This window comes from Watersipora subatra, chromosome 1, assembly GCF_963576615.1.
Source record: "Watersipora subatra chromosome 1, tzWatSuba1.1, whole genome shotgun sequence".
Classification (NCBI taxonomy): domain Eukaryota; kingdom Metazoa; phylum Bryozoa; class Gymnolaemata; order Cheilostomatida; family Watersiporidae; genus Watersipora; species Watersipora subatra.
Genome location: NC_088708.1, coordinates 1,750,384 through 1,776,677, shown reverse-complemented (window position 1 = coordinate 1,776,677; position 26,294 = coordinate 1,750,384). Strand labels below are relative to the sequence as shown.

At 36.5% G+C, this 26,294-nt stretch overlaps 2 protein-coding genes across 3 annotated transcripts in view; one reads left to right on the top strand and one right to left on the bottom strand.

Moving 5' to 3' along the window:
* The window catches only part of LOC137396526 (TBC1 domain family member 23-like), a 32,288-nt gene extending 26,829 nt beyond the window's left edge, over window positions 1-5,459 (bottom strand). Inside the window, exons 1-5 of the mRNA XM_068082838.1 lie at window positions 5,388-5,459; window positions 2,290-2,401; window positions 1,925-2,030; window positions 1,338-1,568; window positions 1,005-1,046 (exon numbers count right to left, since the gene is read on the bottom strand). Coding sequence (XP_067938939.1) covers window positions 1,005-1,046; window positions 1,338-1,568; window positions 1,925-2,030; window positions 2,290-2,401; window positions 5,388-5,428 — 532 coding nt within the window. The 5' untranslated portion in view covers window positions 5,429-5,459. The remainder of the gene's footprint in view (window positions 1-1,004; window positions 1,047-1,337; window positions 1,569-1,924; window positions 2,031-2,289; window positions 2,402-5,387) is intronic.
* Window positions 5,460-5,649: 190 nt separating this feature from the next.
* Window positions 5,650-26,294, top strand: part of LOC137396160 (protein FAM135A-like) — a 29,196-nt gene continuing 8,551 nt past the window's right edge. Inside the window, exons 1-18 of one of the 2 annotated variants that reach the window (XM_068082320.1) lie at window positions 5,650-5,731; window positions 7,619-7,745; window positions 8,621-8,743; window positions 13,098-13,180; window positions 13,898-14,049; window positions 15,012-15,076; window positions 15,509-15,682; window positions 15,961-16,051; window positions 16,183-16,389; window positions 16,727-16,882; window positions 18,490-18,563; window positions 18,840-18,991; window positions 19,423-19,609; window positions 20,047-20,197; window positions 20,595-20,757; window positions 20,923-21,096; window positions 21,724-21,892; window positions 22,635-22,732. In XM_068082320.1, the coding sequence (XP_067938421.1) occupies window positions 13,912-14,049; window positions 15,012-15,076; window positions 15,509-15,682; window positions 15,961-16,051; window positions 16,183-16,389; window positions 16,727-16,882; window positions 18,490-18,563; window positions 18,840-18,991; window positions 19,423-19,609; window positions 20,047-20,197; window positions 20,595-20,757; window positions 20,923-21,096; window positions 21,724-21,892; window positions 22,635-22,732 (1,999 nt within the window). In that variant the 5' untranslated portion in view covers window positions 5,650-5,731; window positions 7,619-7,745; window positions 8,621-8,743; window positions 13,098-13,180; window positions 13,898-13,911. Of the gene's footprint in view, window positions 5,732-7,618; window positions 7,746-8,620; window positions 8,824-13,097; window positions 13,181-13,897; window positions 14,050-15,011; window positions 15,077-15,508; window positions 15,683-15,960; window positions 16,052-16,182; window positions 16,390-16,726; window positions 16,883-18,489; window positions 18,564-18,839; window positions 18,992-19,422; window positions 19,610-20,046; window positions 20,198-20,594; window positions 20,758-20,922; window positions 21,097-21,723; window positions 21,893-22,634; window positions 22,733-26,294 lie in introns of both variants that reach the window. The other variant, XM_068082316.1, reaches the window with a different exon arrangement.

Here is a 26,294-nt window from a genome sequence, read left to right as displayed (position 1 = left end):
GATGAACTCGAGTTCAACAACTCGAGTTGTGTTACGCAAAACTAATCCGGGTTTGTAAATAAAAAGCAAAGTGAGTAATCGGGGTGTCTCACTTATAAAACTGCATTTGCGCATATTATATAAAATTTAATAATTGATTAATAATGATAATTTAAATATATATTTAAATTATATGTATTGGCGATATTTGCGCTTATTTATTTATATAAATATAAAGAGACAAAAACAGTTGTAGAATGTGAAAAGCAAACTAAAAAACAAACTATGTGGGACCGGGCCACTTCTTTTTTAAATGAAAAAAAGAATTCATTTTCTAGAACCTGACAAGAAACTGAATGAACACCGAAAATGAACAAACATAGAAATTATGTCAACAACGTTAAATGATGCACCCAAAAAATTCCATATAAAAATATAGCTAGAGAAAATGAAATGATGAGTTGTTTAGTATGGCGCCTTACAGTGCTTCACGTTCCATGTTCTCAAGCCGAGTTGTTGAACTCGAGTTGCTGTTGAAAAAACTCGGCCTGGATTTTTGATGAACTCGAGTTGTGTAACTCGAGTTGTACAACTCGAGTTATATTTACAAACTCGAGTTTGTAAATATTTATTTATTAATAAAAATACATTAAATTGTAAATTACAGTCGACTTTTGAATAAAAAAACCATTTTGCAGAGAGCTGTTGGTTCTGATTGCGAGTTGTAATCCCAGGTTCCACTGTTATGTAAATGAGAATCATCTGGTGAAATAAGGCAGCCTTAAAACAACTCGGTAGACGTAGTAAAATGGTACAAGGCCACTCTCTATGCATCACTATTACATATTGTTTGACTACATAGGTTTTAATAGCACTAAGGTATGATAGATTTGATCACCAAAATTAAACTAAGAATTAATAGGTAGTCGCAGGTCTTTCCTCACACATATTTAGGGAAGCAAAGGTTTAGGGAAGCAAAGTTTGCTCAGATAAAGCTGAGCATACCCTCTAATAGTAAACGCCACTATCCCCCAGCTTGACTGTACAAATAAATGTGAAGATACAACCTTCCAGTGACATTCACATGACTTATATCATTATCTAAATAAGGTTTTCCTCACACAACATGTTCTATGCGATGTCATTCAGTAAATAAAATGACAGGTCTTTTGATGAGATTTGTTTAAATATTGAAACAAATTGTAGTCCCGACACGTGCTGATAGTTTGTTCTGATGATAAAGAAGTGCAAATAAAGTGTAGTATACTTAGGAATGTAGCTGTTAATGAGAGAAAGTGTAGCATACTTAAGAATGTAGCTGTTAACTAGTGAAAGTGTAGTATACTTAAGAATGTAACTGTTAACAAGAGAAAGTGTAGCATACTTAGGAATGTATCTGTTAACAAGGGCATTAAAACAGTTGTAGAGCTGAGGCTTGGGTAGCTTGAGCACTGACAGTAACTGCAGGAGGTCTGTCCAACCGTTGTCTGCCCTGAAAGGTGTCTTAGTTGACTTGCTGTAGAAGGAAATAATTTCCTCCAAATCGCTAACCAGGGCCAACTTCTCAACACTGTCATTTCCAAGCCGATCTGAATAAGAGTTGAATAAATTACTTGTGACAACTGAATAGATATCACAGCGAACCAAATGCATAACAAAATAAAACAAATGAATGTTCATGTGTCAGCAGCTGAAAGAAAAACTTACACACATTTTTAAAACTAAACTCTGTTTCCATAAATGATTACTCAGCAGGATCCAAAAGGCTCTACAATTCTTTGAAATACATGTCTGATATTCTTTTAGTAATCCAGATATGTAACAGGTCTGCTCATTTCACAATTTGACTTTAATACAAAAGGGGCCACCAAAATGATGTTGAGAGTGAAAGAAAGAGTCTACGCAAACGTCAAATGACTGCGAAAGCAACCACACAGCACCTTACCTACAGTTGATTTACACTCCTTCCTTATAACTGCCTGCTCTGCCAGATCAAAGAGACCATTGAAATTGCCAAGCTCGTTGCCTTTTTCTGAGACATTGAGGGCGATCTGAAATGTAACACAGTCATTTTGTACCAGACAGCATTTTTAAGACAACACGATGAGTGTGTATAGTCTTCAGGTAATTGCAGACAGACAGAAAGTGGGATGAACTCAAACAATGTAAGCATTTGACACCATGACACTGCACCAAGGGATGTCAGTGAGGCTTTGTACTGCTATGTAGAATGGCAGTGTATGTTAGACAAGCAAGACAATGCGACCCATCAATATTTAAGCACCGTTGTTTTTCTTGTGTCAAACGTACTTGCCAAACATCAGCTCGAAGATCTGCCGGAAGAGGCCTCCCTTTTGAGATATTTCTAACAATTCCAAAGTCGCAATCATCGATCAACAGAGCAGACTCTAACTCACCAATCCTAAAAACAGATTAACATGTGAAAACTATACTAATACTATACTAAACTATACTCACGATGTAACAAGTAGTCCTCAAAATATAACGGAGATATCAAAAATGGCAAACAGAAGTCTTGCGCATTGCCGCACCATTGTCATTATTAAAAAAACAAGCTCAAATAGTGTTTACCGTAGATAACTATTTTTATATAATTTATAAATATTTTATAGCAAATGACTGAAAGGGACTGACTAATGAAACGGCTAAACCAGGATCAATGTTAATTAACCATATTGCTTCTGAAGATAGTTTGTTGCTTCCTTAACATAATCAGTTGAATAAATACTTGTTCAAGTTACAAAATCCTAACATACAGTCATATATTTCTAAATTGTACAGAAGCCAGTTTAGTATTCAAGAAGTCAACTGATGCAACAGTAAAATTAAAAATTGTATTGCACCACCAAGAAAAATTTATTGAAATGGCTTTAAACCAAATTTTTTAAGAACCATACCAGAACAGAAAGAAAAGATATCAAATTTATTAGTTGCAACAATTAGTAAAACTATTGAAAATAACAGTGCTCCTTGTTAAAACATAAACTGTAAAATTCATTTTTGAGATAGCTATAAACATCTATCATAGGTCTTACCTATTTTTAATACAACACACATAAAATAAAATTTTTCAAGTTATGCACCACTCTTTATGACACTCTGGGTTTGGCTTAGACTGATGGTAGAACAGGCTGCGTGGTATGTGACGCCAGTCAATGCTGGCGGATTAATGAAAAAGAAACTAAGGTTTTTGGTAATAAAAATAATGTTTTTGATGGATGCTAAAACAGACTGAATGAACACATGTTTTATAAGTGAATTACAATATTTTTAAACATAATTACTTTAATTTGATAGATTTACATTAAACTCAAAAGGTTAACAATCACTAACTGCATGCTAACCAATATCAAACCATATATATTTTACTACACCTTTACCGAGATAGCAGACGCAAAAAGCAACTGTCATCGAAATAGAACTAGAAGATTGAAAGCAATTTAACACTCAAGTATAAATTTAAAAAAACTTTAAATTGTGGTCTCGAAGAGCGAGAAGGGGTGAAGCAATTATATTGATATAAAGCATAACAATAACCATGAACAATACAAATATAACAATAACCAAAGTCTTCGAAGCTCAAAAATGATGAGCCTTAATTTTACAACTTTTGACGATCAAAACATCTAATAACAAACATTATTTCTTGCCAGCTATTACAGTAGCAGGTTAGTAATGAGACGAAACTTTTATTACTGATTCATGGTGTTTCATCTTATTCCGTTTATATTCAGTCAAAATTGATATCCTCATTTAATAAACATGTAGGTGCAGAGAGATTCTGGCCTAGAGTACTGTCTTAGGGAATTTACTGTACTATTTCCTAGTACAGTAAATTCCCTTTGGCACAAATTGAAAATTAACAGCTTTCTTCGTATCCATCGGACTGATAGCGTTGGTTGATGGCTCATTACAGCAATAGAACTTGGGATTGTTGCCTCCGAGATCACAAAATGATTTTTGTCATTTCTCATTTATGCAAATGTGTGAAAACAGTGCTTGGGCTCACTTGGAGAAGAACTAAGTATACATTACTGATGTTTCTAGGAATTGTGACCCGAAACTAGCATGCTCAAAATTTATTGCTTTCAAGTCTCATTCAACCTAATGAACTCTCTTTGAGACTTGTTTAATAACTGGTGCTTTTTTTGGCTCCTTGATAGAACACGTGTGAGGTAATTTCTTAACCCTTTTTCAGTGTGAACTACTCCACAAACTCTTTGAAAATGTGCAAATTCAAGAAAACAACACCAACATTCAAACACGTTATTTCACTTATAATTGACAGAATTGTTTTCTACCGAGTCATTACATTTTTATTCTGCTGTCATATATTTCCTATCTATCTCTTTTATAGCTTTTCCTTTTATAGCTGTGATGCTCATCTTTTACCTTAGTTGTCAGCTATTGCAGGTTTAATACGTTAAGATAAGTGATAAAGTAGAGACCCTGCATTAAGCTCCGCTCTAGTAATCAAAGAGAATTACTTATTGTCTAGTTTAGTTTTAACCTAGGAGGCATTAATATATCAGAGGGAATGAACAAAACAACAAAAACTTAATATAAATGTAACACTTAAGAATATTTGCACCCTTGCCACACGACTTGCTGCCAGGAGTCCGCTGGTCATTTCCAAGGTGTGATGTACAAAAAGTTAAGTAGTAATTGTACTTTATATACAATCAATTTTAAAAAAATTGAATGTATATACAAAGTAAATAAAAATTATATCCTTAAATTATTTTTTGTGATCTTGTTAAGTTTACCAACAACGAACTTTCTATAAAACTATTTTTCCTTGCCTTCGTATTTTTTATAAATTACCTGCACACAAAACAATGTAAAAATGCTACTCATAGCTAGTTTGAACAAGGGTATAGTGTTTCAGCTTCTTTTCTTTCAGCTCACAATCTTCAGATCTGAATTTGACTTTTGTGACGTTTCCTTCTATTTTAAAAATACTTATGCCAAATTTTAACATATAATTCAAGAGATGTTTCAACAGAAACTTATAAAGAAGCCTTGTTTCATTTAGTACATTCCTGTGTCTTTAAGCAGCTTTTGAAGAATTAGTGACGCTGGAAGCGCTGCCAATAATGTACGAAACTTGCTTGTGCTATTTAAAAATAGACAAAAACTATAACACAACTACTGATAATAATAATATTCTATATTATGACGTTCTTTATAGCTAAGAAAAAGTGCCCAACTGAATTTGTTTTCATTATTAGGAAAAAAGGATATTTTTTAGTATTTAAGTATTTGGTATTAGTTTGATATCTTAGCAAAAAGCTTTATTCTGGTATAATCATCTTTAAATTTCAAACTTTTATTCGGAGTGTTTCAAACTAACGTGTGGTCTAGAAATTAACCAAGTACAACTTTACCATGAATTATCAGTAAGTTTGGCAATTTCCTCAGAATCCATGATAGATGACGTTGCCGACCTTCATCGCCCAAGAGTTAAAAGTCGAAGGTCAAACTTGTGATAGACTATTTATTACTTTTGAGCAGTCGGCAATTACAGAGTATGCTCAATACCTGAAATAGCACTTAATGACGACGGCGTGTACTACACATAGTTATAGCTATATAGAGTTAGAGGCTAAATCTAGCGTTTCCTTAATCAGAGTTCGAAGACTTGTGTGCGTTATTATTTTCTAGCGTACATGTATTGCAATATATAGATACGTCATTATTTTTGATTGCTACAATTCTTTTATGATAATTGGTAAGAATAGTTTTTTTCGTTGTAGTAATGTTTTACGACTTCAATAAATTGCTAGGCTTCTACTTTAATTCTTTCACGTTAGTAATCAAGGTATTCTTATATTACGCAATCATGCGCAGTTTGGTTAAATAGTTGGACTCTTATGGTGACTTAGTTTCTACAATATTACTTTTAAAACTAAACTGTGTGTATTTAACTGTTTGAATAGGCGTATGTCAGATATCAAATTCAGAGTAGGCCTATGACTAGTGGACAAACTAGAGACTAGTCAGAGCTGGGTGGTGTAGTAGGTTTCCAACTGGCTGCCATATTCTGTCATAAAATTGTTTACAAAAAGTATGAAGTATGACGTTAGGTCAGTCTGTTAACAGCCCAGTAGTAAGGATGAGTCACATTGCGGTAATATATCACGGTAATGCATCATGGTGATACATCATTGGTAGTGATAGTTAGGCCTACTTATATGCACTGATATGTTACTACAGGTTAATTTAATCCACTAAAATGCTCAGGACAGGTTTTCACCGATCATGACCACGGCTAATCATCACAAAATTGGTAAAGCAAGTGTATCAATTGAACATAAAGCCAATTGTGCAACTTGATTTGGCCAGATAAGCTTATCCGTATCGAGTTCGAAATTTTCAAATCCTTTTATGCCTCTAAAAACAATCTTAATGAATTCAACGGCGGTTCACATCTTTGAGATCATTTTTACTTTTTGGCATTATTCTCTTCCAATGACATCATCACCCCATTCCTTGCACAAATTCTCTCATCAGGTTCATAACCAAGTTGAATAGCATGAATTTGCTGAGTCTACATTTCTAATTTTAATCTACTCTATGTTCTACTGAATATTCGATGAGACAAGTGGATGGTATATGAGGTTGACACAGTTTTAAAAGCATAAACTGAGCTGCTGAACAGGCGGAACTTGGAATTGGTTTTTGCAAAGTGTTAACCAATTGGGTATCAAAATAGATAAAATGTTTGGAAGGTGTTTAGCTTTATTTTGTAAAATAAGCTAGTTAGAGTGAATCCGATTTGGCTAAGTGTTAAGAAGGCTTCTGTCTTTTGGTTTGCTTTGGCAAAATGACTGGAAATAATGAGTTATAAAAATATGCTGATTACATAGAAGTAATTTTATCTTAGGTTAGTGTTGTAACGCAAAATTTAAGGATATCTCTTTTCCTCTTGTTGTTTTTAAGGTCATTTATCTATTTCTAGAGCGATTTACGGCCCTTCATATAATCCACATTATTTTGCGCTTTGGCTGAATGAAGCAAAACATTTTGTTAAATAATTTATAATTAATGTGATGTGGTTGAATAAGAAGTTGGGAACTCTTGCTTTAATCAACTTTTGTTACACAATATCCAGCTTTTTTATTTGGTCAGACCTGGAGTTGCTATGTTTGTTTTATTCAAATTCAGATTTAAGAGAGAGTTTGAGAGACTTCAATATTTTTTAACCATATTTCTCACCGTATTCAGTTTTATTAATCTATAGGCTTTAAATATTTTGTTATAGCCTAAATATAGCCTAGTAGGCCTAACTTTCGTTTGCTGAGAGTCAGTTGTGAGCAGTGCTGAGAGCATATAAGTTATGTTGTTTCTATGTTATCAATAAGGCTGCGCTAAGCAGCTGCATACTCTTTTAATTTAACTCTCTCAGTTATGAATATTGCAAGTTCTAGAAACACGATAAAATGATTTTTATTAGTAGTCATTTACACAGCTTGCTAATTGGTCTTTTTTCTCTTTGCTAGTAGCATAGCCAATCACCTGCGGAGCATTGATGTATGTAGTTTAAAAGCTCCATTCAGAATATCCAGGTTAAATGAAAACTTTGATGCTTAATATTGTTGTATTTATATTTGGCAAGTTCCTAGAATCCAGACTCCGGCCATCTAGCCACGAATAGGCGTCCTTTTCATTATAAAGTTAGATTGAATATTAGAGAAGGATTCTGTTTACTTCACCAGAGGAGCGGTATCACGGGAACAATATATGTGAGTACAATGAATCGCATCGTTACTTAGTCGTTGGTAGGCATTATTATTATTATAATTACTGGTGGTCTCTGCATCTTATTACTTTGTATACATTGCTTTTGAGAATGTATATACTTGTAAGTGATACGCAGCACTCTTATTGTCAAGTTAATGCCATAATTATGTTATAGATATACAGAATGTTATATATTAGAACACCAACAAAATTTATTTTCCATATGTTAGTGCAACAGTAATGAGTTGATAGAGTTGATAGGGATGCTGGGTGTTATTCTATAAGCTGAGGGATTGAGATAGCTGGTGGGTGGTTTCATTCATCAATAAAGTGACTGGTCATAAAAAGAAGGCTTCCTTTAAGTTAGTGGTAGGTTTGGGGTGCATTGCAAATGTTTTTTGTATAAGTCATAATTATGTAGTCCTGAATGCTAATATCTGGTGGGCTATCAGTGGATATCTGTTGTATCAGTACTTGACAACTAAACGGATTTTAATACTATTTGCTAATTCTTTTTTATTTTGACCTTTCCGTAATCTTGAAATAAAGTTAGTCTACACTATTGAAGATGTACCCAAATAAAAACATATTTTATTGCCAAATGAATATTGCTAGTGACACTGGGTGCATCCGCTAGCGAGCAATGGTCTTGGCACAGTTTCAAATCTCACTGTTGCTCAGGCGTTGTGCGACGCAACAGAATTAGAGCTGATTAGAGACATTTATGAAGTTATCTGATAGAGTCTGTCTTTTCCTAAGCTATATAATTACTCACAAACTGTCTTATCTACTTCACTATCCAGAGTGATAAATTACTGACCAATTTATCAGTTACCGTATTCCATATGCTAATCTCATGGTCACTCCCTGAATGCAGGAAGGGCAATCGCTGAGTCTCAAGACATCTTCAGACTGACGAGGAGGCCGAGGAGTTTTTAGTATCATCAGTAATCTATACATGGGTTGACAAGCATGACCTCTTCTGGAAGCCTGTGTTAAAGTAATGACGGATTTGCAAGCATCCATTGACTTTACAGTAGAGCTCGGTGCCTTCTATAACATAGATCTATTTCAAAGAGGGTAATTACGTGTTATTGATCTTGCTTGTCTTCTTTTCTCCACTGAGAAAAAAAGGTTATCCTACATCCTGTTTAGCTGCATATATATAAAGCATTGCAGGGAGCTTGTATCGGCGATTCTGCTGTTTATCCTACGACTGTTTGTAGTTTGATCGCTTACTTCTCTAGTTTGATTCAATTCAATTTTAATTGAATTTTATATTCTCATCAAGTAAGACATATTCTAAACAAGGCTCCGTATTTACAATAGCTTGACTAATTGAGATACAGGCAGTGAGCAGGGTGTGGTTCACATGAACTTAAAATCATTGCAATTTAAAGAAAAAAAATACGACAGCCTAATAATGTGCAGATTACTCCAACTGCAACAGCGGGCGTCACTTCAATACCTTCCTCAATAAATTAGTATTTTTGATTTCCCGGATTTCAGCAGGCAGCCAATTTCATGCTTCTGAGGTTTGGTATGAATACTGAAGATGTCCAGATGTTGAAGTAGGTGCTGGAAATGGTAGATCAATAGGGGATTCATGAGTGGAGTAAGAGTGGGTGGTTTTAGGAGAACGACCGATGTAGTACAGATTGTGAGCAAGTATACAAAAAGATGGTAATATAGGTCAGAAACACAAAGAATTTTAGCTGTTTTGAGCGACGGGGTTGAATAGGTATGACATGTTCTAAAACTGTGCAAGCCATCCGCTCTTTTCCAAAATTGGTAGTCGTATGACTACCACTTTTTTGTAGACCTAAAAGTAGTGGTCATTCAAAGTCATCCAGTTTTGGATGACCACTACTTTCAGGAAATGTGTAGCAGGGGCATTTCTCCATGCTTCGATACAATATACCAATTTAGAATGAGCTAAAACATTATATATCAGAATTGACCCGGGCATAAATTTTGATGTGTGGAAAATTAGCCTAAAAACTTCGTTCAAACCTTTTCTCAATTTGTTTAGCTGAGACTCCCAGTTCAAGTTGGAATTTATAATGATGTCTTATATACAAATTTATAAGAAAACGTAATTCATTCACGCAAGCTAATGGTTTATGGTCCAAAAGTATTTCAATTTCCAAAGCAAATCTATATTCATGAATTTGTGGTTGTTGATTAAGTTAGTATTAGTTTTTCAATATATGAAGTCAAGTCGGTAAAAAAATGCACCTTTAAAAGACTATTTAAGTTACGATTGATCTTATTACTATTAAGGCTTTTTTACTAATAGATTTGTGTTATCAGCAAAATGAGTTAGTTAATAGTAGTCTGTGTATGACATAAGATCATTAATATATCATAAGATATATAAATATAGTTAGTCCTAATATGGATCCCTGGGGTACACCACATATAATTTGGTTATCGTCTGATTTAGTTTAATCTATTTGAACATGTTGCATTCTGTCTTTTAAGTAGTTTGAAAACCATTTAATTACAGATTCGTTAGATTTGTACAAAACTCATCTTTTTGAGTAATATAGGTCAAGGTCAATGGTGGCGAATATACAGAGTATAATTGAGTAATATAGGTTGGTCAATGGTGGTGAATATACAGAGTATAATTGAGTAATATAGGTTGGTCAATGGTGGCGAATATACCGAGTATAATTGAGTAATATAGGTTGGTCAATGGTGGCGAATATACCGAGTATAATTGAGTAATATAGGTTGGTCAATGGTGGCGAATATGCCGAGTATAATTGAGTAATATAGGTTGGTCAATGGTGGCGAGTATACCGAGTATAATACCCAGTACTGCTTCAAGGCTTTAATTCTTTAGGGCTTTGAAACATTTAGCGCTGAATGTGAGCATATGCTGTTCCTTTGTCTCGCTGAAATCTGTACTGGTTTGGAAAATAATGGAACTTGACACAAGGTGATGCTGTAGTTACAAGTTCATAATTTTCTCCAAAATTTTTGGAAATAATGGCAGATTTTAGATTGGGCGGTAATTTAAAAGCAATGATTTAGAGCCTTTCTTTTTATACAGTGTCATAAGTCACTCACTTTGCGTTTAATTGGCACTGGTAATGGGGAAATACTGAGATTGACTATATGAGATGATGTACCTGCAATGAAAAATGCACATTTTTTGATAAATTTTGCTGGTTGGTAACTGGCCCGGTATACTTGCTTTCATTATTTTCAGGTATTTTGTTCAAAATCATGCTTTTATCAACGAGACTAAATCGCAAGCCAACTTCTGGTCTGAGACATTCCACAGGCTGAATTTCAATAGGAACAGTTGAAAGTTTAGATGGTAGCTTTGACCCAATTGAGGTCAAATAAGTGTTTAGCCCCTGAAGTTTTTGTTATTTGTCTGATATAATTAAACCTGATTTTTTGAACTGTAGGAATTTGGGGCAGCAATGAAATTAGCGCAATTTCTTCTCTGTTTCTTTATTTATAGTGTTCCATAATTTCCTAGAAATAATATCTTCTCATAATATGAGGATTTTGCTTTTCAGAGAAGTTTTGTTACAAAGTTTTTCTGCTTTTAATATTTAAATTTTAGATTAAAACTAAGTAGAAAGTCTTGGTGTTTTCAGCGAATTTTTTTTTCTTTGAAATTTAATAATGAAACTTGAAGTAAACTATGGTGTAGCGCTTTTCTTGGCCTTTTGAATAGCTTTTCCTTGCAGAACAGGCTCGATTGAAAATATCTGTGAGAACTTCCCAAAACCTTTCGTATGCAGAATATACGTCACGTTCATCTAAAACAAGTACCCACGAGATTTTCTCATAGAGCTAGTCCAATTTTTCAGGACTGACATTCAAATTTCTATATTGGTAATTGTTGTTTTTAATTTCGCACCGATTTTTGAAGCAAAAACAGGCTCGTAATCAGACTGGGTTAATTCCATAGTACAACAGGAAATTTCACATAGATTAAATTTTACCAAAATGTGATTAATGCATGGTTGAAATGTGAATGCTGTGCTGGTTGGCAAAGTTCATTTGTTGATATGTTGATTTAGGATATCAACATATTGGTCAGACTCGGGCTTGAGCATATCAATGTTGGCATTCCCAGTAATGGTATGATTGCAGCATTTATAAAGAAAGTTTTCTAGTGGGTAGAGGAAGGGACCGAGCTTTGAAGCCCCAGTCCTATAAACGCAGGATAAATAAAATGTTCCCATCTCGGTACCAGACAGTCAAAGTGAAACGATCTCCACACCATCAAGTGTCACTAACTGCTCCTCGAAAGCCAAGCCACCATGCGCATGGGTCCCCGAACCTCCTTTGTTATTCTACTAGTTTGTACAAAAGAATAATTACGCGGCGGAAAGCAAGTCTGTTCGTTTTCATATTGATAACTTTTTAGACAGGCAAATTAAATGGAAAGGTATAGGCAAAATATCTAGTAAAGTTCTCAAATGAATAAAATATTTGTACGATTATCTCTAACATTTGCATGCAAATGAAGACTTTTCGAACTACACCTAAGACCGTTAAGATTGATGATAAGTGAGTGTTTGTAGTTTGTTGGTCTGTTTTGCCTTTGTACATTTGTTTTCTTTGTTAGATTTTCTTACAGCTGGTCACACGCAACACATTTTCACACTCGCATTGTGCTCAAAAAGGAAAGAGATAATAACACAACAATACTCTGCCACACAGACCTGACTCGCAGACTTGACTAACTCTAATTACAAAATATACTTAATATAACCAAACTGCAAAATTTGTTCACTTGACAATGCGTTTGAAAATGGTGCTGGTCAGCCGTCACGTCAGCTTAGATGTGTGAAAAAGGCCTCCGACAAGCGGTTGGGGCATTTGGAGATTCCTTTGCAACTCCTGGCCTACCGTGTTTATATCTGCTATACTATGCTTTATACACTTGTTAGAAAATATAATAGCTTCTATGTTTAACACCTACGTTGTGTGTGAGAAAGATGTTAATCTTTCAAAGTTGGTTTACTTTGTTTTTGGTTGATGGCCTAGAATAACGGAGAGTTGCTGTTAGCATGACATCTGACTCGTATCTCGAATAGTAATATCTACAGAAGGTGTTCACGATTGGCTGCTATAGCGCACTGCCTTGGAGAGAATCGAAGCACCACTTAAACTTTCAACATGCCATTTAAACTAGTGTATATATAACAAGCTGCAGTATGTTAGCTTTTATCTTAGTCAACTCCCTGGGTGCCATACTTGTGATTAAATTCGTCAACCCTTGGGATTTTGTGCACTCGGATTCACCTGAATCCGAGTGCACAAAGGTGCACCTCGGATCATGCTCCTAGGTGAACTGTGCTTCAGATTCATTCTTGCAGAATCTATCAAATCAGAGTTGGACTTCGGTCATTCAGCGGGAGGATTCCTTTGAAGGTGACATGTCATCCACCAAAGAGCGCAGGTGAGCTTGTCACTACTTCGCTCGCATCACCTGTGTTGGTTGTCACTACTTCTCTAGCATCACCTGTGTTGGTTGTCACTACTTCTTTAGCATCACCTGTGTTGGTTGTCACTACTTCTCTAGCATCACCTGTGTTGGTTGTCACTACTTCTCTAGCATCACCTGTGTTGGCTGTCACTACTTCTCTAGCATCACCTGTGTTGGTTGTCACTACTTCTCTAGCATCACCTGTGTTGGTTGTCACTACTTCTTTAGCATCACCTGTGTTGGTTGTCACTACTTCTCTAGCATCACCTGTGTTGGCTGTCACTACTTCTCTAGCATCACCTGTGTTGGCTGTCACTACTTCTCTAGCATCACCTGTGTCGGTTGTCACTACTTCTCTAGCATCACCTGTGTTGGTTGTCACTACTTCTCTAGCATCACCTGTGTTGGTTGTCACTACTTCTCTAGCATCACCTGTGTTGGTTGTCACTACTTCTTTAGCATCACGTGTGTTGGTTGTCACTACTTCTTTAGCATCACCTGTGTTGGTTGTCACTACTTTCCTCATATCACCTTTGTTCTACTGAATTTTTTTGACGTTTTACATCCGTTGTACACACCGCGATACTTTGATATTGCCCTGCGACCTGTGGCAAGGTATGCAATAACCACAATGTAATTCTGGGCTCTGAATGCGCAATCTTAACAGTGGTGGCTGTTGCGATGTTTCAGATGCAGAACCTGTGATGGATGGAATGAGGGCAGCAACAGTTCTGCAGGGGGTAGCAGTGAGCCGCACATTCCAGGTCTTGTATAAGAATGAAGACCAACTGCTAAATGATTCTTTCAACTTCACCGTGCAGATGCTGCTGGACAGCCACAAGGTAGGTCATGCCTGCTCTTCTTCTGCTCTTCACTGGCTCCTGTCTTGCCATATTCATTTTTGCACAAGTTTAGTGAATATGGTACCAAGTATTACACCTAGCGAATATGGTACCAAGTATTACACCTAGTGAATATGGTACCAAGTATTAGCAGTCAGTATTTTATCTAAACTAAAAGATAAAAAAAAGGGAAATCTACCTAATTATCAACTAGTCATCCACTAGTACACTCTCTTGCTGAGCTCATGCTATCTTGGACAATACCAGGATTATTTCCAGCTTGTTGCTACGTATAAATTGTTCGATGAGCAGTTGTCTACACTTTATCTTCTTGACTAATCATCTAAATGGAAACTGTCTTTCAAGCAGAAAACAGCTTTGAAAGTAAAGTAGTGGTTCAAACTATGGACTGTCTCAAAATTGTTGTCGTAATCATCAAGTTCTATCTATTCTAAAGACTAGTTATAATAGGCCAGATTATTTGCGAACCCTCATGTCATTTGAGAAGGCAGCTGGTCAACTTTCTGCTGAACAGTCATTGTAGAGTCATTCATGGCTTTATTTATGTTAATAGCAAGCATTTACTCACTGACATCTATTGACATCTGCTGACATCTACTGACATCTATTGTCATCTGCTGACATCTATAATTGACATCTACTGACATCCACTGACATCTACTGACATCCACTGACATCTACTGAAATCTATTGACATCTACTGAAATCTATTGACATCTGCTGACATCTATTGACATCTGCTGACATCTACTGACATCTATAATTGACATCTACTGACATCTACTTACATCCACTGACATCCACTGACATCTACTGACATCATACAGTATCCAGTAGGTATTCTTCTTTTTATTAGGGAAATTCAACAAGAAATGAAATGTTCCCTTTTTATGATAAGCACAACAACTGGACAACTGTAGGAATATCATATTATATTGCAGTTGGAGGAAAGCATTGAGAAAGCAGGACTCAAGTTTATAATAGAACTATGGTTTACTGAAGATGAGTATGTGATCTGATATATTCCTCTCCTCTATAACTTGTGGGTGTTTACAGATCTTCTTAGCATGCATAGTCAGACTTCTTTTACTCTCACTCATAGTGATATGAGACCTCTTGTACTCTCACTAATACTGATATGAGATCTCTTGTACTCACACCAATACTGATATGAGATCTCTTGTACTCTCACTAATACTGATATGAGATATCTTGTACTCACACTAATACTGATATGAGATCTCTTGTACTCACACTAATACTGATATGAGATATCTTGTACTCACACTGATACTGATATGAGATCTCTTGTACTCACACTAATACTGATTTGAGATCTCTTGTACTCTTACTAATACTGATTTGAGATCTCTTGTACTCTCACTAATACTGATATGAGATATCTTGTACTCTCTCACTACCATTGATGTTTTCATAGGGTTGTGACGGATGACAATATGGAGGTGGCCTGTAGCAGAGTCTATGATGTCAATTTTAGTCCTACACTTGGGCTCCACATTCACCTGCCAGTTATCTTTGACTACTTTCACATGGCAGCCATATGTGTCACTGTACACGCCTCCCTCATAGCCCTGCATCAGCCAATTTACAAGTGAGTGTGTGCATTGCTGCTCAGGCTAGTATGTGACAGGAGTGGAGGGAACATGACACTTTCTCTTGTGATGTGACTGATCCGTATACAGCTGCATTCGCTAGCTAGTTGGAATTGCCCTCCTTGTATCTTGAGTCTATGATAATGGTTCCTGCAGCCAGTCACACCGTTGACTCCACTAGAGTATTTATCCATAAATTTAATCAAAAAAAAATTGCTGGTGCCTTTGGAGGATTCTCTGTTACCTTAGCTCTAAACTGTTATTACCTATTTTTCAGTCCCAAAAATCCAGCTGCCTCTTGGCCATTGCGGGGTGGTCACATGTCCACCCTTGATGCTGCACTCTTCACCGCTCCTGTGCCAGTGCATGTGAGTAAGCATACAAAATGAACTGTTATCGTCTTTTAATTTGCTGATAACTAAAGACCTCGCAACAATTACGTCTATATAGTTGCGATGTCTGTCTTATTTTACTGAGGACTGAAGTTATTGTTTTGCAGGCATTTGTTCATATAAAGAACCCTCGTCTGCGCTCAGCCAACTTCATGTTCAAACAGATTTGTCGACTCCTGCTTTCCGCTCATGAAAGTCTGCAAACAGAGATAAAGAAAATTGCCAAAAGAACTGAGCACACTCGACGACCAATCAAAGAGCCTGATTACAAAGACTGTCACGCTTTGCTTGACACGCTCTGTCGAGAGCAAGAGGTAAGCCCTGCAATCTAATGAAAATGCTCTTCATTAACACCCTATGCTAGCTGCAAATGCTGTCCTAAAGACCTTATGGCTGATCATATGGGGTCATTGCCTTGATTATTGGCAGTGGACTAGTAGCAGTTGTTGACAACCTCTGCAGGTGCTTCAGTAAAGTGCCATAACATAGTTTGAGATGAAACTGTTTACTTCTTAAAACTTTAGACACAGCTAATGACAAAAGTAAAGCATATATAGGCCGTTATTAGGCACCTTTAATTCTGCTATTTGCCTGAAAGAAATGATTGCAGTGATGCCATCCGAGGAGAATATCATTGACTTGCACTTTCAGGCCCTGACAACGGAGGAAGAGTGTCTGCTGGTAGCCACTAGCAAGATAGCTCATGTCTGCGCCTTCAACGTAGTTCTTTGGCAAACATTCACTGAGATCTGTTCCTATAATGTCAAGGTCATCAAGGTCCTTGCAAAGGAGTATCATCAATCTCGGGTAAACAATCCAGCTTTTATACATTTTGCAGCGTGTTTTTTTTCACCTAGTTAATTAAGTTTTAGTTCATACAGGTGTACATTTTGTTTAGTTTGTGTAACGGTATGCTGTATCCAGTTCATATCACAGGTTTCCTTTAGCGGGATATAGCCGAGGCCGAGCCGTAGGCTACACACACAAAAAACAACAAAGGTCCACGTAGTTATGAGCAAAAACAAAAGTATCCATCCAAATATCTCACCAATCTGATTAGCAGCACACACAAAAACTAAACCAATCGACAGGACCACCCATCATGTCAAAATATTCCAAGTTTCAAGTCGTGTCTTGTACAACTCATCTTATGTTTTTTCAAATTTTGTCTCTAAGTCCCTATTAATTTGACTGTCCGATTGCTGTTTTCGAAATGGTTGCTGCTTGCCTAGCCTAGCGTCCTGCTTCAACACTTCAGTAACTATCGGAGAAAAGTTCGGGAGCACTCAGCGATGCCCCGATAGTTACTGAGGTGTTGAAGCAGGGCTCTAGGCTAGCAGCGACCATTTAGAAAACAGCAATCGGACAGTGTTGAATTATTAGGGATTAGAGACAAGTTTTGAGAAACTATAAGGTGAGTTTTCTAAGACATGACTTGAAACTTGGAATATTTTGACGTGATGGGTAGTCCTGTCGATTGGTTTAGTTTTTGTGTGTGCTGCTCATCTTATTGGTGAGATATTTGGATGGATAATTTTGCTTTTGCTCATAACTACGTGGATCTTTGTTGTTTTTTTGTGTGTGTGTAGCCTACGGCTCGGCTTCGGCAATATCCCACTAAAGGACACCTGTGGCTCATATAACTGTATACTGTCTCTAGTTCATATAACTGTTTACTGTCACTAGTTCATATAAATGTATTCTGTCACTAGTTCATATAACTGTTTACTGTCTCTAGTTCATATAATTGTATTCTGTCTCTAGTTCATATAACTGTATACTGTCTCTAGTTCATATAATTGTATTCTGTCACTAGTTCATATAACTCTATACTGTCTCTAGTTCATATAACTGTTTACTGTCTCTAGTTCATATAACTGTTTACTGTCTCTAGTGCATATAATTGTATACTGTCACTAGTTCATATAACTGTATACTGTCTCTAGTTCATATAACTGTTTACTGTCTCTAGTTCATATAATTGTATACCGTCACTAGTTCATATAACTGTGTACTGTCTCTAGTTCATATAACTGTATACTGTCACTAGTTCATATAAATGTATTCTGTCACTAGTTCATGTAACTGTTTACTGTCTCTAGTTCATATAATTGTATTCTGTCTCTAGTTCATATAACTGTTTACTGTCTCTAGTTCATATAACTGTTTACTGTCTCTAGTTCATATAACTGTATACTGTCTCTAGTTCATATAACTGTTTACTGTCTCTAGTTCATATAATTGTATTCTGTCTCTAGTTCATATAACTGTATACTGTCTCTAGTTCATATAACTGTTTACTGTCTCTAGTTCATATAATTGTATTCTGTCTCTAGTTCATATAACTGTATACTGTCTCTAGTTCATATAATTGTGTACCGTCTCTAGTTCATAAAGGCTGAGTTGCTTTTTAGGTAAAACGATTTTCAGAAGCATTTTTCACTCAAGAATGGTCTAAGAAGAGTGCCTTGCGATGCTTTGAACCGAGGTAAGATAACCCTGTGAGGATGAGTGAGGGTGATGCCTTGAACCGAGGTAAGATAATCCTGTGAGGATGAGTGAGGGTGATGGCTTGAACTCTAGAAATTTTGTTTTACTTCACTTAAATTTTTAATATGATCGCGAGCTAAATTTGTAACCCAAGAATTAATCTTCTCCATAAATATACTCTAATAAATATACTATCATGTTTTGTATCTAAACATTAACTTCTTTCCGCTTAATCTTGTCTCTTTGCTCACCTTCCTTTCTGCCTTGTTTCTAGCGTGAATGGACATCATGATTTAGCATCCGTAGTGAGGAGCTCTTCATATTTCCTGTACCCGCCATCACTGGCCCTTCTCTGTTTAGAGGTAGATGGCAATCACACCAACAGTCCAATAATATTTGAGGATGTCTACAAAGATGAATCAACTGGTGCGTTCTTTTTCCTTCAGCTGTTCCTTTAGCTAGTTTCTTTTGCTCCCAAAATCACTCCACACCTACTTGAAGATTATTTACGCCTGAGCATTAGCATCTTCTTAATGATGTGCATATCTTTTTGAGTGTAGAGGTTGTTGTCTGATGCTCAATCGTTGTTCAGTAGTAATGTGCAGCTTGGCTGCTTGTTGGTTCATGCTGTAAAATTTCTTAAAAGATATATTGTGAGCTGGATACTCGGAAACTGAGTTAGTAACTAGACGTGTTAACTTTCAATACTCTGTCATATATTAATTCTGTAGCCGTTATAATATGTAGCGGAGTGGGCTGGTGCCAGCTCCAACATGTATCTATCTATTCTTATAGCATATTGACTCATTATATAAAGATAGGAAGTGTACTCGGTGTGCTTCATGCTGTATCTGTAGCAGACGCAATTGTGCTGACAAGTAAGGAAACAGATGCCGGCAGCGAGACTGCGTGGGATGCTACTTCTCTAGAAGATGAAGGCCAGGCTGCTGACTCTCTCGGTCTGAAGCAGCGATCAGGGGCAAATAAGAACAATCAGATGATCAAGAACTCAATGCCATCCATGCTCAACCGGCCCAACAAGGCGTGAGTCAACTCGCTGTTATCCTCTTAGCCTCACTTTAGTGACCGGCTGTTTCTATTGCTGTAACTGGCATTTCAGTCAGTTACAGCAATAACCTATTCATACTAGTTTATTTATTATCTAAATGTACTTGTAACTAACAAGTTCATTGGCTGGATGTACTTGTAACTAATGAGCTCATTGGCTGGATGTACTTGTGACTAATGAGCTCATTGGCAAGATGTACTTGTAACTAATAAATTCATTGGCTTTCTGTATTGTACTTGTAACTAATGAGCTCATTGGCTGGCTGTACTGTACTCATAACTAATGACCTCATTGGCTAGATGTTTTTGTAACTAATGAGCTCCTTGGCAGGATGTACTTGTAACCAATGAGCTCATTGCCTGGCTGTATTGTATATATAACTAATGAGCTCAGTGGCTGACTGTACCTGTAGCTACTCTATGATGGAAGAGGACGTGATAAAAAGAGAAGAGAAAGAAAAGCCTTCACACAGTCCGGAGCTGCTCGGTTTCAAGAGAATTACCCTGGACATCGCCTCTGTGGAGCCTTATGAGATTGGTAGCCTTTCACCGTCTAATGAGCGAGTAGGTGACTTACTTTTAGTTTTTCACTTCTTTTAAAAACTCACGTCATCTTGTATAAGTTTACATTTCATTCCGTAATCCGAGACTTTCGATCGTGGTAGCTAGAAAAACTCTGTAAATATCACTGCTAGTGTCTAGCAATACAATTGCTGCTGGTAGGCTAGCCTACAGCTTCTCTCATGTTGGTTTGATACCTTAAGGGAAGCACGGTAGGTTGATTGCATAATATAGAACTTGAAACTTGTCTTTCTCGGTCTTCCTGTGCACATCACTGATGGCTAGCTGCTGCATTGCTTCATCAAGGCTAGTTTTATTTACATAACTATTCGCTATCTTACCTTTTTCCAGATTTTACCTTGGTCCAGTTTTTTCATCACTTGTATTGCATTCTTTGCAGACCTCTGGTCTGAAGCGTCGCAAGTCTCTTCTCATGCCTGCTCATGAGCGACGCAAGAGAAAGGAAAAGTTGGGTGCCGACTCGTTAGATAGTGACAATGCGACCTCTGATAATTTCTCTTTGCCGGCTGATGACCAGAGCAGTCTATCAGATAGCTCCATGGGTAATTCTTCCTTACCTTCTTCCTTACTTTCTTTCTTACCCTCTGTGTATTTTGAATTGTACCTCATTTCTAAATTCTATACACGTTGTTAAAGTCTCCTGGAGGCTCACATATTGCATTTGACTCGCTACTACATGTAGCTACAATGTGAGATGAACCTTTCAGGCTCATCAAATTCATTGAGCTCAGGCAAAGTTTCCAACAAGTCTCCCAAGTCAGAAAAGTCTTTCAAAATGAGCAACGGTATAAGCAGGGCGGGGTCGCCCTCCTTCCTTCGCCGCAGCAGCAAGAAGAAAAAATTGGCTGCAACTCAGACTGATCAAACAAGCCATTCCTCTGGTAGGCTGAGTCGTATCTCCTCTTAATACAAACTTGTGAACATGTCTCGCCGAGTAATCATAATGTATAATTGTTATTCACGCTTCTTATGTGTGTTTTTTTTATGTCATATGCTGTGTTGTTGTACCTTCCCTCTAGCTTATAGGCCCATTTTACAAGGTAATATGTTATGTTGGGCTTTTCAGTGTAAAACAGCAGAATTAGATCGATTTGTATCAATTTGGATGCATTCATGTATGTACTTATATAAACAGATTCTGCGATGCAGTCGCAAATGTCACTTGATCTTTCTGCAGTTTGACCACAGACTGCTATCTGTATAGTTAATTTAAAAAATCTATTACATAATTTTTCAAATAAAACCCTACATTAATTTTTTAGTCTTCTTTGCTAAAGTGTGTAAGTAGTTTTATTTCAGAAATTAGTTTTTAATTGACTGAACTGCCCGCTGCGCTATGCCTTTGTAATGAACCCCAAACTGCCCGCTGCGCTATGCCTTTGTAATGAAAAACTCTAAACTTGATTTTGTTTTGCTCATCATAATTTTATTATATCAAATGCTGTTTCTACTTATAAGTCATGAGGAGTTTAGTTGACGAATACTAAAGCACACGCTTTATATGTCAGGCAATCATCTGGCCGTGCATGATACCAAGATGGTAAACAGCAAGTCCGAGCCAAAGTTCTCAGGCGTCAATCAACTGTTGGTTGAGCCAGTTACAGACAATGTCATAGGCTTCCTCACTCGTAAAGAAAACCTCAAGACAAAATTGGCTTACCAAGGCCACCTCTATAGGTAGGTGGATGTATATGATGCTCCACCTTTACAAGTAGGTGGATGTGTTTGATGTTCTACCTCTATAGGTAAGTGGATGTATATGATGTTTCACCTCTACAGGTAAGTGGATGTATATTATGTTTCACCTCTACAGGTAAGTGGATGTATATGATGTTTCACCTCTACAGGTAAGTGGATGTATTTGATGTTTCACCTCAACAGGTAAGTGGATGTATTTGATGTTCCAACTCTACAGGTAAGTGGATGTATATTATGTTTCACCTCTACAGGTAAGTGGATGTATATTGTTTCACCTCTACAGGTAAGTGGATGTATATGATGTTCCGTCTTTACGGGTAGGTGGATGTATTTGGTGTTTCGCCTCTACAGGTAGGTGGATGTATTTGATGTTTTATCTCTACAGGTAGAGCTGTATCACATACCAATTTTGCAGGTAAATCTGCCTGACAAACCACTTTTGTAGGGTTAAGAATCCAACTTTAAATTTGGGTGTATCATTTGGCACCTCTATAGGTCTATAGGTCTTTGGCACTCACCGTTATACACTATGCTTTTTCCAACAATTACTTGTGACACCGCCCTAAGATGACAAAAGACGCATTATAAGGATGCGTCAAAGGATGAGGATCAAAGGATGCATTATGAGAAGAAAAGTTTCTGATAATGAACTAAAACAGTTTATCACTGCCATCCATTATTTGATGTATCTATCTAACCACTGGATATCCTTTATTTTTAGTGACTTTGCCAGCATCGCCTCAGATCTTCCATACTTTTGGCCATCAAGCAAATCAAAGAAAAAGAAGCATTTAGTTATATGTGTGCACGGATTAGATGGTGAGTTAGCCAATTGGACTGTATATTGTATCTGGTCTCAAGTATCAAGGTTAGACTGTATATTGTATCAGGTCTCAAGTATCAAGGTTAGACTATATATTGTATCTGGTCTGAAGTATCAAGGTTAGACTGTATATTGTATCTGGTCTCAAGTATCAAGGTTAGACTGTATTTTGTATCTGGTCTCAAGTATCACGGTTAGACTGCATATTGTATCTGGTCTGAAGTATCAAGGTTAGACTGTATATTGTATCTGGTCTGAAGTATCAAGGTTAGACTGTATATTGTATCTGGTCTGAAGTATCAAGGTTAGACTGTATATTGCATCTGGTCTCAAGTATCAAGGTTAGACTGTATATTGTATCTGGTCTAAAGTATCAAGGTTAGACTGTATATTGTATCTAGTGTCAAGTGTCAAGGTTAGACTGTATATTGTATCTGGTCTCAAGTATCAAGGTTAGACTGTATATTGTATCTGGTCTGAAGTATCAAGGTTAGACTGTATATTGCATCTGGTCTCAAGTATCAAGGTTAGACTGTATATTGTATCTGGTCTGAAGTATCAAGGTTAGACTATATATTGTATCTGGTGTCAAGTGTCAAGGTTAGACTGTATATTGTATCTGGTCTAAAGTATCAAGGTTAGACTATATATTGTATCTGGTGTCAAGTGTCAAGGTTAGACTGTATATTGTATCTGGTCTCAAGTATCAAGGTTAGACTGTATATTGTATCTGGTCTAAAGTATCAAGATTAGACTATATATTGTATCTGGTCTCAAGTATCAAGGTTAGACTGTATATTGCATCAGGTCTCAAGTATCAAGGTTAGACTGTATATTGTATCAGGTCTCAAGTATCAAGGTTAGACTGTATATTGTATCTGGTCTGAAGTATCAAGGTTAGACTGTATATTGTATCTGGTCTGAAGTATCAAGGTTAGACTGTATATTGTATCAGGTCTCAAGTGTCAAGGTTAGACTGTATATTGTATCTGGTCTCAAGTATCAAGGTTAGACTGTATATTGTATCAGGTCTCAAGTATCAAGGTTAGACTGTATATTGTATCTAGTGTCAAGTGTCAAGGTTAGACTGTATATTGTATCTGGTCTCAAGTATCAAGGTTAGACTGTATATTGTATCTGGTCTGAAGTATCAAGGTTAGACTGTATATTGCATCTGGTCTCAAGTATCAAGGTTAGACTGTATATTGTATCTGGTCTGAAGTATCAAGGTTAGACTATATATTGTATCTGGTGTCAAGTGTCAAGGTTAGACTGTATATTGTATCTGGTCTAAAGTATCAAGGTTAGACTATATATTGTATCTGGTGTCAAGTGTCAAGGTTAGACTGTATATTGTATCTGGTCTCAAGTATCAAGGTTAGACTGTATATTGTATCTGGTCTAAAGTATCAAGATTAGACTATATATTGTATCTGGTCTCAAGTATCAAGGTTAGACTGTATATTGCATCAGGTCTCAAGTATCAAGGTTAGACTGTATATTGTATCAGGTCTCAAGTATCAAGGTTAGACTGTATATTGTATCTGGTCTGAAGTATCAAGGTTAGACTGTATATTGTATCTGGTCTGAAGTATCAAGGTTAGACTGTATATTGTATCAGGTCTCAAGTGTCAAGGTTAGACTGTATATTGTATCTGGTCTCAAGTATCAAGGTTAGACTGTATATTGTATCAGGTCTCAAGTATCAAGGTTAGACTGTATATTGTATCAGGTCTCAAGTATCAAGGTTAGACTGTATATTGTATCTGGTCTGAAGTATCAAGGTTAGACTGTATATTGTATCTGGTCTGAAGTATCAAGGTTAGACTGTATATTGTATCAGGTCTCAAGTGTCAAGGTTAGACTGTATATTGTATCTGGTCTGAAGTATCAAGGTTAGACTGTATATTGTATCTGGTCTGAAGTATCAAGGTTAGACTGTATATTGTATCTGGTCTCAAGTATCACGGTTAGACTGCATATTGTACCTGGTCTCAAGTATCAAGGTTAGACTGTATATTGTATCTGGTCTCAAGTATCAAGGTTAGACTGTATATTGTATCTGGTCTCAAGTATCAAGGTTAGACTGTATATTGTATCTGGTCTGAAGTATCAAGGTTAAACTGTATATTGTATCTGGTCTGAAGTATCAAGGTTAGACTGTATATTGTATCTGGTCTAAAGTATCAAGATTAGACTATATATTGTATCTGGTCTCAAGTATCACGGTTAGACTGCATATTGTACCTGGTCTCAAGTATCAAGGTTAGACTGTATATTGTATCTGGTCTCAAGTATCAAGGTTAGACTGTATATTGTATCTGGTCTCAAGTATCAAGGTTAGACTGTATATTGCATCTGGTCTCAAGTATCAAGGTTAGACTGTATATTGTATCTGGTCTAAAGTATCAAGGTTAGACTGTATATTGTATCTGGTCTCAAGTATCAAGGTTAGACTGTATATTGTATCTGGTCTCAAGTATCAAGGTTAGACTGTATATTGCATCTGGTCTCAAGTATCAAGGTTAGACTGTATATTGTATCTGGTCTAAAGTATCAAGGTTAGACTATATATTGTATCTGGTGTCAAGTGTCAAGGTTAGACTGTATATTGTATCTGGTCTGAAGTATCAAGGTTAGACTGTATATTGTATCTGGTCTAAAGTATCAAGATTAGACTATATATTGTATCTGGTCTCAAGTATCAAGGTTAGACTGTATATTGCATCAGGTCTCAAGTATCAAGGTTAGACTGTATATTGTATCTGGTCTCAAGTATCAAGGTTAGACTGTATATTGTATCAGGTCTCAAGTATCAAGGTTAGACTGTATATTGTATCAGGTCTCAAGTATCAAGGTTAGACTGTATATTGTATCTGGTCTGAAGTATCAAGGTTAGACTGTATATTGTATCTGGTCTGAAGTATCAAGGTTAGACTGTATATTGTATCAGGTCTCAAGTGTCAAGGTTAGACTGTATATTGTATCTGGTCTCAAGTATCAAGGTTAGACTGTATATTGTATCTGGTCTCAAGTATCAAGGTTAGACTGTATATTGCATCAGGTCTCAAGTATCAAGGTTAGACTGTATATTGTATCTGGTCTGAAGTATCAAGGTTAGACTGTATATTGTATCTGGTCTGAAGTATCAAGGTTAGACTGTATATTGTATCAGGTCTCAAGTGTCAAGGTTAGACTGTATATTGTATCTGGTCTGAAGTATCAAGGTTAGACTGTATATTGTATCTGGTCTGAAGTATCAAGGTTAGACTGTATATTGTATCTGGTCTGAAGTATCAAGGTTAGACTGTATATTGTATCTGATCTGAAGTATCAAGGTTAGACTGTATATTGTATCTGGTCTAAAGTATCACGGTTAGACTGCATATTGTACCTGGTCTCAAGTATCAAGGTTAGACTGTATATTGTATCTGGTCTCAAGTATCAAGGTTAGACTGTATATTGTATCTGGTCTCAAGTATCAAGGTTAGACTGTATATTGTATCTGGTCTCAAGTATCAAGGTTAGACTGTATATTGTATCTGGTCTAAAGTATCA